Consider the following 14,987-nt stretch of genomic DNA (forward strand, 5'->3'; position numbering starts at 1 on the left):
CTAGACAGATGGCTCAGTGGTTAAGAATATTGGCTTTTCTTCCAGAGGGCCTGGGTTCAAGTCCTAGTACCCACATGACGGCCTGAAATTCTAGCTCCAGGAGACCCAGTGCCCTCTCCTGGCCTCCATAGGCAACTGCATGCATGTAGTTCATAGACACATAAGCATTCATATTATATTTGGGGGGCTGGAGAGATGGCTCAGCAGTTAAGAGCACTGACTGCTCTTTTAGACATCCTGAGTTCAAATCCCAGCAACCACATGGTGGCTCACAGCCATCTGTAATGGGATCTGATGCCCTCTTCAGGTGTGTCTGAAGACGGCTACAGTGTACTCATATACATAACATAAATAAAAAAATTCTTTAAAAAAGAAAAGTGTGTTGACAAGACAAAGTACCAAGACTCAGATCACTGGTACCACACGGCAACCTGAAGATTCAGCTGTGGCATTCTGGGTTATTATACAGACAAATATATAAGTATTTACTTAGCACCCCCCACCACCACACACACACCAATGTGCAAAAAAAATGTACCAACGTTAGCCTGAATTCTGTCTTACCTCTTTTGTTATTCTGAAACAGGCACGTCCACTCTGTAGCCCTAGTTTCAAGCTGACTTGAAACTCATGTCTCAGCTTCCCTACTGCTCAGATTATAGGACTCTCCAGCAGATACACCTTTCTTAGATTTACAGCCATGGGGTCTCCCCACATTGCCCTAGCCGGCCTTCGTCCCTGGGTTCACATGATCCTCTTGTCTCAGCTCAAGTGGCTGAAACTACAGGCACACTCCGCCATGCTCAGCTCACTGTGGCTTTACTTTATTCCTTAATTTTTGAAGGAGAATCTTCTTGTATAGCCTAGGCTACCCTAGAACTCACAATGATTCTCCTGCCTCAGGCTCAACTGTGCTCTATCAATACCAGGCCTCACTGTTTTTTAAGGCCAAATTTATTAATTCCAAGTATATGCGAATATACAGAACCTTTGTTGTATCTTCTATAATTGTCTACTTGCATGGTGAAATGCTTGGGGTTATTTTTTATTTCTCCCATGTAAGTGTTAAGTTTTTAAAGTTCCATGTGTAGGTTATGCTGAGACACGTTTCCACTGCATTTTAGCTAGGAGGGGTGGTATAGACTGGCAGCTTAAAGAACTCGGGAGATTCCTGTGCTCTCAACTCTGGTGTTTGGCGGTGGTGTAAGGAGCAAATTCTTTTCTTTTCTTTTTTCTTTCTTTTTTTGTTTTCCGGAGCTGGGGACCAAACCCAGGGCCTTGTCCTTGCTAGGCAAGCGCTCTACCACTGAGCTAAATCCCCAACCCCAACCCTGGAGGTTTTAAGTATTCCATTGAGACCCCCCAATTTCCAATCCCAGTAAGTTACAGACACGTCGTGGCTGTCCTCCATTAAGGAAGCTGGTTTGCTTTCCACACATTTCCATAAGCGATCTTGGGAAGAGCCTTACCTTCTCTTTGGTCACGTTCCCCAAGCTGGAGTTATGGACAACCTCTGTGTAACTGGTTGCAGACTAATAAGGAGAAAGGAAACCCGTCATTAGGGAGCAGGTATAAAGGCCCAGCAGAGACACTAAGGACATACATGGCAAGTTCCCCGTCTACTGCCGCGACTACTCACAGTGAGTGTGCTGGGCAAGCTTCCCTTGGCTGGCCTGACGCTGACCTCTGAATCCTGCCTAAGTTACATTAACACTCAGGCAGCGAGGCCTTCTTACGCTTCTGGGTTATTTAGGTTCCGAGGGAAGTGAGAATTTCTATCTGTGCCTTGGGCAACAGGGTAAAGAAGACATACGCTATTTCCCGCTGACAGTTTGATCCTCCAGCAGGTCGGGTTTCAGATTAAGAAGTTTGGCACAATTCCAGAAAGACGAAGTTCATCACATTCTTCATTTACCTATTACGCTCTACTGTGTTCCAGAATGACCCGAGTGTGGATGCTCTTTGGCATGTTTCTAATCTGGCTTGAGCTGCCCACCGCCAGAGAAAGGGACACAAGGCAAGGCATTGTCTTCAGGCCAAGTCTCCCAGGCCTTGGTCCTACTGTTATTTGAGTAGATGCACACCTTTGCATGGTGTGCACCAAACCTCTCTCCCTGCTACGGAGGTCATGTGGCTACGTTACTGTCAGAGACACCCGCAGAGAGGTATAGGCCTGAGCACCTGCTTGAGCCCATGCTTCAAGAGCCTTGGTTTCTCTTTGCTTTATCAAAGTTTCAGAGAGGCAGACATATTCAACTGTCCTGTGACTGGGGTGGCTGGGAGACCACGCCCACCCAACCCGTCTGTGACAAGTACCCGAAGTTCTTTGTGTTGTTCCCTCTACTTCACGTTAGATATGATGTCACCGCTCCCCACTTTCAGTAAAATAGACATACCACCTTTACAGTCAGAATAAAAGTATGATTTCTGAAATTCTATGTTTCAGACAGTCTCCAAATAATGGTTTGAAGGCATTTTCTAAATGATGTAAAAGGATGTGAGAGCTCCCTTTCTACATCCTAAAGGGGTTTTTGTGGTCGTTGGTCCAAGTATGCTTCTATAAAAACTGAGCATGATGTTACTAAGTTTTGTTTATCTCAAGATCCCTCTGGATTGCTCTGGCACACCCATCTTCCTCACAGAGGACCTCCCCAACCCTCTTATTCTCACTCTTAATGAAGCTCCTCTCCAGGTTTCAAAGGGAAACCTCTCCTTCCCTCTGTAACCCCACCATTGACCCTAACATATGCAGACCATTTTCTGCTTCCCTCCTGCTTCAAGGCCTGATCATGATCTCAGGGTCATTTCTCCCAAGAAGTCTCATTCATGAAGGATTTGGGGAGGGACTACCCTAGACCCTAGAATCCCTCCTTCCTGTACTTTACCAAACTCTGGTGCATTAGTTTCTACAGTTTCATGTAATCGACAAAGTATCAAACCTTACCGTAGAGAATGCGGCAACCACAAGATTGGAAGGGAACAGGTTTCTGTGGGAAAAGAAAGCGAGCGTTTCGTCAGGGTCGTAGGTTTTTGTTGTTTTTGTTTTGTGTGTGTGTTTTAAATACTGTGGTTCTATAACCTGGGGCTCTGCGTATAGTAGGCAAGTGTCCTAGCCTGGAGAGACACCCTGGCTCACGCTAAACTTTTACACAGCCTTTAAACTCACCTCGCAGAAGGGATGCTGTTGGACTGTGGGTCCTTCTATGCACCACTAGTTCTGTTGCACCCGTTTGTTTTTGAGATTTATCATTTAATTGTGCGTGCGTGCATGCATACGTGTGTACAGACACACCAGTGGAGGTAAACAAGGGTGCTGATCCTGTAGAGCTGTAGCTGCAGATGAGTCGTCTGATGTGGGTACTGGGAACGGGAGTCCTCTGCACGAGTGGTCAGCACTCCAAGGGTTGAGCCACTTGTCCAGCTTCAGGATTTTCACTTAGTTAATGCTGAAGCAAGGTCTTACCGTGCAGTCCCAGCTGACTTTAAACCTCCCACCTTCCTCCCACAGCTCCCACATGCTGGAATCATAGGTGTGCATCACCGTGCCTGTTCAACCAATGGACCTGATTGTTCTTACAGTAATTGAGATCCATTTATAGAATTGGGGGATCTTGGAAGGGAGGGTACCAGGGTCCTTGCAAGTTCAAAAAAAAATCCTATACAACTAACTTTCTCAAAGCCTGTGGAGCCCCCAGTGTTCAGCACGACAGTAGCCTCATTTATACATGCCTGACCGAGCCTGGACGAACTCCAACCAAGAGACTTTGGTTTGCTTTCCACACCTTGACCCCACCTTCCTGGAACATGGATGGCTACTTTGTAAAGGAGTCTGGGAGAATGAAAGGCTCGGGGGCATCCTTTACACGGATTCCTGGGCTGGACTGTCCATCAATTCCTGCTCCTGAAGGCAAGTTGAGCTGCTGAATTAATTATGAACTAGGCAGGGTTTGGGAGCACAGAGAGAGGAGCTTCTGGCCGTTCCTTTCAGGGATTATCTTAATTTGGCTAACAGAGGTAGAGAGACACAGCCTAGAGGTGGGTAGAACCGTTCCCTGGGCTTGGGTTCCCCGGGTGACTAGAAAGAGAAAGTGAGGTTAGCACACTCCTTCGCCACTCTGTTTTCTGATGTGGCTGCAGTGCGCCCAGCCGCTTCGAGCTCCTCTCACCTTGACGGACTATACCTTGAATCGTGAGCCAAAATAAACCTCTTCTCCTGTAAGACACACACACCCACGCATACACATGCACATACACACATGCACACACACACATACACACACACATACACACACATACACACATGCACACACACACATACACACATGTACACACCCACACCCACGCATACACACACACACACACAATGGTGTTGGGGTTCTGAGATGAGCAGGGGTGGTGACCAGTGCTGGGCAATCTGAGATAGCCTCGTGGTGTTCATAATTCCCTTTCCTTGAGGTGATGGGGTCTATGAATTGCTCAAAATAGATACAAGGGAGCAGAAGCAGTGAGTGGGTCCACAAGAGACAGGTGGAGATGAGGAAGTTGCCTCTTCTTTACAGTTTATTTTCCCTTTATTTAATGCTCTTTTTCATAAAAGACATGTCACCACATAATATGAGTATTATTTCCCTGTAACCTTTATATTACAAAACCTGTTCTATGGTAACAATACAGAGGAGCTTCTGTGGCTTGGTCACCTATAATTGTAGCTTCCTCTTTAGGTAGGATGCTCTCCTGTCAGTCTTTCTGGGCTTATACACTTGGAAAGGGAGCAACTATTCCGGAAAGCCCCACTTGATGAGGAACTGAGGGTGACCTCCAGTCAACAGCAGAGTAGGAACCATGGCTCCAAGTCAAAACCTCGGCAAGCTAAATTCTGCCGATAGCCACGGGACCTCCAGAGAAAGTCTCCACCTGACGAGCTTTCGGATGAGAGCCAGCCGATTCCTTGACTGCTGCCCTTGACAGATAGAAGCCGAATGCCAACATTCCCATCCCACGGATCTCCGGGATTATTCCTGCGTGGGAGTCTAAGCTGCTGTCCTGGAGTCATTTGTTACTAGACAGTTAACGCACAAGCCAACAGTATGAACGAGATGGAGATCAAATCCAGAACTCGCTTAGGCTCTCACTGTGCCAGCCAGCATGAGTGCTGTGAACCCACACTTACTGGTCTATGATACCTGCATTGGTTTTGGCATCCTTAAGAACAACACCCAAGCGTACACCTGCACGAGAGCAGGAGAACGGGGATTCTTAGCGGGACTGACTATTGAGAATCGTGGGTTCTTATCATGGGCATATTTTCTTTAAACAAGCAGTTGTGGACTGGGGATGAGGCTCAGTTGATAGTATGTGTCAACTAGGCTTGGTCCCCAGCACCCATTTAAACAGTAGCTGAGCCCCTAGGGGGTGGGCAGAGGATAGGAAGTTCAAAGTTGTCTTTGGCTATAGAGTACATTTAAGACTGGCCTGGGTTTCATACCTCCCCCACCCTTTAATTTTTGGAAGATAAACTAGCAACTTATATTGGGTAGTCTTTGGTCTAGCTGTGAAAAGAAGTACATTTACGTTCCTTCCTATCCCATCTCCAGGTCTAGCATCTCCTGTTTGCTCGTCTCCTCGGGAGCAGCAAGAGAGCCTGTGCCAACCTTCCCTGTCTTCACCTACCACTTGCCAATTCTCGGTTCCCGGACCCGGTTGGCCAGAGGGTTCTCCTTCTGTGAGGACAGGGAAGCTGTGGAGACTGCCAAGTTAGAGAACCATCACCTTCTGTCTGACTAGATTTATGTCAACTTGACCCAAGCTAGACCAGCAGTTCTCGACATGTGGATGGAGACCCCTTTGGGGATGGAGTAACACGTTCACGGGTGGGGGTTGCCTAAGGCCATCGGGAAGCACAGATATTTATATTACAATTCATAACCGTGGCAAAGCTACAGTTATGAAGCGGCATGACTGTCTGGTTGGGGGTCACCACGACACGAAAGAAAGGTCACAGCATGGGGAGGGTGGTAAACCACTGAGCTAGAGTCATCTGAAAGGAATCTCAATCTCTCTAGCTGCAGAGCATTTTCTCAATTAAAGCTTGATGGGGGAGGGTCCAGCCCACGGTGGGTGGTGCCAGCCCTGGGCTGGTGATCCAGCAAGCTCTTCCATGGCCTCTGCATTGGTTTCTGCCCCTAGATTCCTACACTGTTTGAGTCCCTGTCCTGAATTCCTTCGAAGATAACGGTGATTTGAAGCATGGCCAAATGAACCCTTTGCTCCCTAAGCTGCTTAGGCCATGGTGTCTCATCCCATCAATGTAACCCTGACTAGGAAAACCTTCCCCACAGGAAATAATTTGCCCTGCAAATGCTTCACATCCTTCAGGGTTAGCTGCTTCCTGGGTGGGTATGAGGAGTCTTCCACTCACAGGTTAGAAATAGACCCTCTTACTAGACCCTTGGTTGAAATCCTTTCCTGTCCTGCCTAATCTCTTAACCTTGTACCATCTTATGCAGAATGGATCCTAACAGAGTTCATTAAGACCGTCAGTGAGATTCAACTAAAAACAAAGGGCTATAAACAATACTACAGGTAAAAACCAACTCCTGCCCAAGGGAGAGAAAAAAAAAAAAGGTAAAGTTCAAAAGAATATAGTGTACTTTGGCAGTCCAAGACAAAGCTAAATCATATTCACCATGATTCAGCACTTCCACGCCCAGATGTGTGCCCAAGAGAAACAAAAATTATGTTATCTCCAGGAGGATCTGTAATGCATGACAGCCTTATCCGCCAAGTACCCCAAGTACCGTGCCCATTGCAGATGGATAAGTAGACCGTGATAAACCAATACGGTGCGGCATCCGCTGGCAATAAAAGAAAACAAGAGCAGCACAGAGCATCCCAGTAGCACTGTCCTGAGCAAAAGAAGTCAAAGTAAATGCATGTTCAATAATCGCCGTGAGATGACACTCCAGCAGATCAAACCAATGGCGAAAGGAAAAAGAAGAAATAAAAAGAAAGGAAGAGAGGGAGGGAGGGAGGGAGGGAGGGAAGAAAAAGCCAGCTGTCCAAGGATGGGAAACACTGAGAACAGACACGGCTTGGACAGTAACCCTGTGTACTGACTTCGGTAGTAGTTACGAGCGCTCGCGTCTCAAAGTTGTCTAAACTGTAGGCTCACCATGGGCACCTTTCACTGAGCGTGAACCCTACCTTAAAGCTGTTTAAACGGTCAAAAATAAATAAGTAAAAGATAAAGGAAAAAGAAAGCCGAGCACCTCTAGGACTTGGGAGGTACGGTGGGAGGATCGGGAATTCAAAGTCATCCTGGGCTACGTTGGACCCCACCTTCAACGAAGTCAAAAAGGCACGGTGATAACTGCCAAGGAGAGTCTAAACACACACACACACACACACACACACACACACACACACACACACACACACGGCAGGATGACCGACTTCGCTCACAACCCAGATCCCAAGTCCTCGGAGGCGTGCTAGCTTCCTTGCAGTTTAAAACACACGAGAGAACATGAAGGGAGGGGTTATTGACCGACTCCAAGGTTTGTAAGGTTCAGTGAACCGTAGCACGGGGCTCCTCGCATCGCAGCGGACAGGCTGGAGGAGATACAATTCCTCAGAACACCGTCTGCAGTGTCCGCACTCCCAGTGCCCCTAACAGCCCATTCAGATTTCGAGTCCCTCGGTGAATTAAACCGTTCCTTAAGTCACGATCCTCATCTATGGAGACTCACTCAACAGCCACACTCAGGAGCGCGCCTCACTAATTCCCGAGGTTTTTCTTAATCCAATTAAGTTAACCATCACAGGGTTCACCTAAGACTCCTTTCATTCAGTGCCCTGGGCGCTGCATACCAGGGGTTGGAGGGCCTCCCCCTGGCTGGCTCCCAGCGCCAGGGCTGCGGGGGGGGGGGGGAGAGCACAATTCTCAATTTTCCAACACAGATGCTTCTCTTAGCCCGAGGACTCCTGCAGCCAGGCAACTGTTGCTTGCCAGGCCAGAAGTTTTGCTCCTTTAAAGCTTTGTCTGTAAGCACGTCTCCTTACTCAGCTTTCAATGCAGAGGACATTGGGCTCGAAAAGATTCTGGAGGTGATTTTTCACCTTCCCGAGGCCCAGAGCCATGAAGTCCATCTGCTTCCCTTTGCACTTCACCTGGGCAAGCCCTGCCCTAGAGAAGTATTTGTATGTGCAATGCCCCAGGGAGGCTGTGACTTGCACACCTTCAGGGGCAAGCACAGCTTTGCAACCTGGGGCTCCACTTGCTTTGGGCTGTGCACACTTCTGTCTTGTACATATGCACTTGACAACCTAAGCCCTTTGCCTGCTCATCCTGTGTACACACACACACTCCTCTGAACGACACGCCCAGCAATCTGTTAGCAACCTAAGTCCTTCTCCACTTGCGTCAAGCTGCGGCACATTCCACTACAAACAATGGATCAAGTTTCTCCTCCCCACAATGAACATCAAGCATAAACAGGGTCTATTCAAATGCATTCTCGATATAACTGGTAGGAGGGGAAGAGGCCCAATCTCTCTGGAACTAGGCTGTGTGCACAAGCGTGAAGACAAACTGTGTCCTCTGCACGAACTCAGGGTAAAACAGCTTAGCATCGGGGTTGGGGATTTGGCTCAGTGGTAGAGTGCTTGCCTAGGAAGCACAAGGTCCTGGGTTCGGTCCCCAGCCCCGGGGGGTGGGGTGGGGGTGGGACAAACAACTTAGCATCTTACATCTATGCTTAACCGGGAATACATATGATTACAATGAGACACCTTATAGGAAAGAGCGTGCACAGTAAACAGAGGTTTATATAGCATTATTTACCACGACCCTCAGCACCATCCATCAGTGTCAATCAAAAGACTACCAGTTAAAACAGGACCACCCATGCTGTGCACCTTAGCAAATACTTCAAACTCCTCCTCCTTTTATTTATTGTTTTACATGCATGAGTTTTTCTCTGTCTGTCTGTGTGTGCACCATATGTGTGCCTAGTGCTTAAAGAGGCCAGAAGAAGGTGTTGAATCCCCTGAGCCCCGAATCGCTATCTTTTCGGTACCCCTTCTTTCTCTTGAATCCCACCACAGGATTACTCAGACAGTAGCTGGGGGCCTTGCTGTGTGGGGAGTGTATATATCTACCCTCACTCGTGTGGCCCCCTGTCATTCTTGACAGCACATTTCCTTTCTGACTGCTACTATCACTTCGCTTTTGAATAAAGTTTCCTTGCTAGTTTACAAATCACAGTAAGCCCTTATTTTAGATCCTCAAACAAGAAGCCAACAGCCTAGAAACACCTAGACTAGACGCTGACAAGCAGCTAACATTACAACTGAGGAAATGAAGAGTTTTTACATATTTTTTAAAGTAAATTTATTATTATTCTATTTTGACACGGGGTCTCATGTATCCTAGGCTAGCCTCCGACTACGTAGCCAAGGATGGCCTAGAACTTTTGGTCTTCTCAAGTGCAAAGATCACGGGCAAGTGCTTCTCTATATCCTTGATGCAGTGCGGGGATCAACCCAGGGCTTTGCGCGTCCTAGGCAGTCCTCCTTTGACTACCCTAACTTCATTTGAAGAACAACACTTGACTTGTGTACATCCCTACCGCACAGCACACACATGCTGTTCTGAGAGCCGAAATACCAAATAGTCCTTCTGCATAAAGTGTTTCTTGTTTTCCTGAGATGCAGTTTCCCACAGCCAGTCCTCCTGCCTCTGCCTTCCGAGGGCTGGAGTCATAGGCATGCGCCATCATTCCCTCTAACCCTGGGACGTGACTCTTCATCTTGTCCAGCTTTACACCCATCCCTCCTTTCCGTTGTTTGATCCTAATTCACCTGAGTTACAGAACACCATTCATGCATTCGGCCAAAGTGTCTCACACGCGAGCTGGCCACAAGTCAACTTACTGGCTTTACCAGCATTTTAGAAGTGATTACGTACCACACTTAAAACGCTTTGTGGGAACTTGCTGTGATTTGCAAACGCAGGCCTGAGGAGTGTATATATGTAGATGCCGTAATATAAAAAGTGTCTCTTCCTATGGGCCAAAGTGAAAACACAAAAATACTGAATGTGCTGCTCAATCCAGAGATTCAGTCCCTCAGGCCAAACATGGAAAGAGTGAATGGACACGCCCTCTCAGTGCAGTGAGTGAATGGACACACCCTCTCAGTGCAGTGAGTGAATGGACAAGCCCTCTCAGTGCAGTGAGTGAATGGACACGCCCTCTCAGTGCAGTGAGTGAATGCACAAGCCCTCTCAGTGCAGTGAGTGAATGGACACACCCTCTCAGTGCAGTGAGTGAATGGACACACCCTCTCAGTGCAGTGAGTGAATGGACACACCCTCTCAGTGCAGTGAGTGAATGCACAAGCCCTCTCAGTGCAGTGAGTGAATGCACAAGCCCTCTCAGTGCAGTGAATGGACACACCCTCTCAGTGAAGTGAGTGAATGGACACACCCTCTCAGTGCAGTGAGTGAATGGACACGCCTTCCCAGTGCAGTGAGTGGACACACCTTGTCCGTGTAGCAATGTGTCACTTGTATACGTGTCTTAAACAGGCAAACAGGTGTGAGGCTTATCTGAACTGGCAAACGGAGCGCTTGGCTGTACTGCATAGACCCAACAGCTCAGTGTGAAAAACTTCAAAAACCTTTCTTCTGTACACATCTGGTGCTGTTTGTCCTTCTGATCTATTGTCAAGGGTGGTGCGTGTTTCCCCGTCCTATATAAGAATATAAAATAGTGAACTTCTGCTCTTTTTTGTTGTCGTTTCTTCAGAAGTGTTTCCTTTTATTTAAGTTCAAACATTCTTTACTAAGTCTGCAGGAACTTCAAAAAAACCCCAGAACAGGATAAGGCATAGCATGTATACCTGCCAGGCATTTGTCCACTCCGGTGTTTATTGTCCCAGAGCTAGTTGACAAAGACTTCTTTCAGATCTCGGTACCCCCTGTAGGATGGAAGCCGGGGAAGGACTGGGGTGGCAGGCTTGCACGGCTGGTGCTGCTTATGATATTGTGTATGTGTGTGCTTTCAAACTTGAGGCCAGCCTGAGCTAGTTCGGACAGCCAGGGCCAGAATATAAAATCTCATTTTTAAGAAAAACGAAAAGCAGAAAAGAGAACAATTGACCTAGAGACTCCCTTGACCCAGAGAGCATTTCCAGGTGGCCTGGGCCTGTTTCCTGTCCTAAGCTGCTCTGAACAGATACAGATATACTTTCCTTTGCTTAAGTGCTTCATTCAAATGCCCGGCTGGAGGGAGCGGGCACCCATCTGGCTTAGGGTAGTTCCTCTTCTTGTTCCTCTTTTGGCTCTCAGCAAACATTTCTGAGATAGTAGACCAGTGACATAATACCATTATGATACATTTTGTCTTGGGGGATGAGCAAGACAAGCCACCTTGAACCATGGGGCAGAAGGCCTATCAATCTCCTAATCCGCCTCTCGCCATGAGGGTCAAACTTAGGGCCTGAAGCATGCCAGACAAGCCCTTTACTACTAAAGCATAAACCCTGCCCTTGGTTAAGATTTCACCAGTAGCTCAGGATGGTCTCAAACAGGAGATGCGCTAGCCCTGCCTCCTAAGTGTCCAGACACTCTCATTCCTATTCTTTGTCTACGTTTCCTGGGTTGGAAGCAGGACCGTATTCCCTGCCCTTATCACGAGCTGCTAGGTCAAGTGCAGCTAGCTGGTAGAAGCATTAGAAAATGCTACCGCATCCTAACAGAGCAGGGGAAACTCTTTTGGGGAGATACAAGGGTTGCCCTAGCCGCTGAGGAGTTATACTTACACCGACCCTTGAGCCAAGACACTTGGGGTCACCATTCACTTTGAAAGCAGGAGCTGAGGGGGCTTGGGTCTAAAAGCACGGCCATAAGACAGCAAGTAGTAAGTCCCTTCTTACTTACTAAAGTTAAGTGGTTCTCACTCCTCCCGCGCCCCCAACTACCAATCAGTTCCTTTTTCAGAGATGGGGAACACCATTAAGGTTCCCGCGTTACCAACAGAGAGGCACACGTGAACACCGCCCTCCCATCTGGGCCACAGATGGTTCCACAAAGAGCCCTGAAACCCCATATTTGTTTTTTCTCCCTGAGGGAGCCAACCTAACAAGCCAAGGTGCTCTGGGCGTCAGTAGGTTTCTCTTTCTCTGAACACATCTACAGTTATTTCTTAAGCCTTAAAATTCTTGGACTGCCAAGCTGCCAGTGAACTGAAGCCCACGGTCCCACTTAAGTCCCCAGAGGCGACCCCCACTTGCTCTGTTGGCAGGAGCTCTTGGTCTTTTTCAGCAGATTTTTTCCCCCCAAATGCCATGTCTCGGGCTTTTAGTTTTGTTTTAGACAAACAAACTCTTTAAAGTGGCAGAAAGCTGTCACATTTTCCACACGAAGAAATGGAGACAGGAGAAAGACAAGTCACTCTCCCAGGGTTCTCTGGTTTTCACCACCTCAGTAACGAGGAGCTTTGCCCAGTGACTCAAGACAAAACATACCACTCCGGCTCAGAATGCGGGAAGGCGAGCCAGCTGGACTCCTCGTTCAGACAAACCTGGTTAGATTAGTAAACGCCTGCAGACTGCTGTTTCCCCATCTGTGAACTTTGGATTAGTGTAGAAATAGGTGAAGCTTTGAAAAACTACACTCTAATTCATCTCAGGAGATGAAATACAACTCCCGAGTGAAAAAACAAGCTAAGAGAAGTGAAGATGTGCCTCTCAGCCCTCTGGATCTCACGCCTTTCTATAAAGAAACAAGGCTAGGCAGTGTCCTGACCAAGAACGTCTGCCACCCATCCCAGGCCTGAGAGGCAGTCACGGAGCTGGGCAGCGGGCTCCTCATAACTATTTATTATTCTTGGACACATCCTTAATTCTGGCAGAAAATTGACAACTTCCTTCACAGCCCAAAGGCTGAATCAGAGAAAGCCTCAGACTACAAGCTGGATAGCTCCCCAGGCAAAAGTCACTCAATGTCCCAGAATCTTTGGGCTGATGTAGGGGAGAAAATGAAAATTTTCACGTCATGGGAACAATTTAAAAAACAAAACAAACAAACAAAACCGAAAAAAAAAAACAACAAAAAACAGAGCAGCCCAGGGCAAGGAGAAAAGTGTCAAGTGAGAAGGCATACTCTTAACACACTCTTAACATCCCCACCTAACGGAAAACCAGTTCCAGCTTTCGAGCTGTGGCCTCCGGTCTTTAAAGGTGTGGTCAGCACGTAGCCCAGACGTAATTTTGGTATTTAGTGTTAAAGGCTAATATAGCTGAACTAACTCTAGGTGATATGAGTGCACGTGGCGTCTCCCGCCATGCCTTCGGTGGAGAGGTGGAGAGGAGAGCATTACCTGAGTAAATCCAGGAAAGAGTCCACTGTCTCTTTGGAGACTGGAGGAGGTTCTGAGTTCTCCAGCCCCAGGCTGCTGGAATGAAGGGTCTGCGCGCCCACTCCTGGCTTGATGATGAACGCCAGAGCAACAGCGAGCGCAGAGGCACTCAGCGTGGTGAGGCCGAAGTAAGCAACAGCGATGCCACCCAGACGCCCGAGGGAGCTGGCGTCCAGGGAGGCGGCGCCCGACACCAGGCTGCAAACCACCAGCGGTAGGATGATCATGCGTAGCATACGGAGCAGCATCTCGCCGGGGAAGGCCAGGTAAGTGATTTGCGTGCGGGTGAGCTGCAGCCCGCGAAGCGCCGCGCCCATGCCGGCGCCCGCCAACACCCCCGACACGGTGAGCAGCACCAGCGCGTTGCGCCGAAAAAAGCTAGCACAGCGCTGCGCTTTGCTCGTCCCGGTCTCGGGCGTTCGGGGACGGGCCGCAGGCTGAGCCTGGGCGCCGTCGAGGTATCCGTTGGTCTCCTCCATGTCGCTGCCCGCCGCTCGAAGCAGCAGCACGTGAGGAACTTGGACTCGGAGAAAAGACCGGTTTCCAATGAATGGATCAGGCGGAGACAGTGGCCTGTGCCAGCTGCGGCTCCCGAGCTCTGCTAGTCCCTACAGGAACAGTTTCCAAAAAAAGATGAGAGACGTGGGCTGGAGGCTGGAGGCAAGACTGAGTAGACCGTGCCGCGCCCAGCCTTCCTTCAGAGCCGCTGCTGGCTGGATGATGCAACGCTGGAGGCGCGCTGGAGGCTGCAGCTTAGGGAGGAGGGCGGGGCCGGAGCCCGCCCTGCCCATGTAGGCCCGCCTCCGAGATTATGACCAATTAGAGCCCTGAAGCTCCGTTCCCCACCGCCCCGACTTTCGCAGACCCCGCCCTCTCCGGAGGCACCGTAAAGGGAGTGAGAGACAGGCAGGCGGGGCTCTTCCCAGACCGCGGGGCGTGAGGCCATCGGCCAATCCTGTCTCCTGGCAGCTTCCCGTCCTAGCTAACGGAAGCGGCTCCCGACGCGGGCGGAGGGGCCTCTAGGTGCTGTCCAGGCCTCGGGGTGAGAGGGAGGGTAACGTCTGGAACGCCGCGGCGTTCTTCACCCCTGCTGGTGGAGGAGAGGGGCCCTGGGAGGTCGGTGCCGGATCTCCGCTAGGGAGCCCGGAACAGTCCACTCGCCATCCTGCGGGAAATCCTTTCTTCTAAGGGCCCTGTAGGCTTTCGTGGTGCAGAGACAAAGGAGTAAGGTGGATGGGGAAAGTCTCATTGCTCGCACGCACAGGACTCCAGCAGAGCTTTACCCTTAGGTGACCGAGGAGTCCGGGTGACACTGTGTCCAGTGCCAAGGGTGCGCCACTGCGTGCACTAGCGCGCTCTGGGGCGGGTCCCTTGGCTTCTGGGCAGCAGCCTGGTGTGTGCAGACTGAGGACGTAAAACTCTCCCAGAGAAGCAGAGCTCTGACGCCACCACTTTCGGTGGCGTGTCTGCCACGTAACCTCAGCTGAAACACACGCGGAATTTTAACCACCCCTTCCGGGGTTCCAGACTTGGCACAGGAACAGTTCAGCCAAGTGTTTGGCCGGT

At 49.3% G+C, this 14,987-nt stretch overlaps 1 protein-coding gene across 1 annotated transcript in view; it reads right to left on the reverse strand.

The window, feature by feature from the left end:
• Slc1a4 (solute carrier family 1 member 4) overlaps positions 1-14,135 on the reverse strand; it is a 28,171-nt gene extending 14,036 nt beyond the window's left edge. Inside the window, exons 1-3 of the mRNA XM_032916109.1 lie at positions 13,383-14,135; positions 2,945-2,987; positions 1,470-1,532 (exon numbers count right to left, since the gene is read on the reverse strand). Of these exons, the coding sequence (XP_032772000.1) occupies positions 1,470-1,532; positions 2,945-2,987; positions 13,383-13,900 (624 nt within the window). The 5' untranslated portion in view covers positions 13,901-14,135. The remainder of the gene's footprint in view (positions 1-1,469; positions 1,533-2,944; positions 2,988-13,382) is intronic.
• Between the last annotated feature and the right edge of the window lie 852 nt (positions 14,136-14,987).

The sequence above is a fragment of the Rattus rattus genome, chromosome 11 (genome assembly GCF_011064425.1).
Source record: "Rattus rattus isolate New Zealand chromosome 11, Rrattus_CSIRO_v1, whole genome shotgun sequence".
NCBI lineage: Eukaryota > Metazoa > Chordata > Mammalia > Rodentia > Muridae > Rattus > Rattus rattus.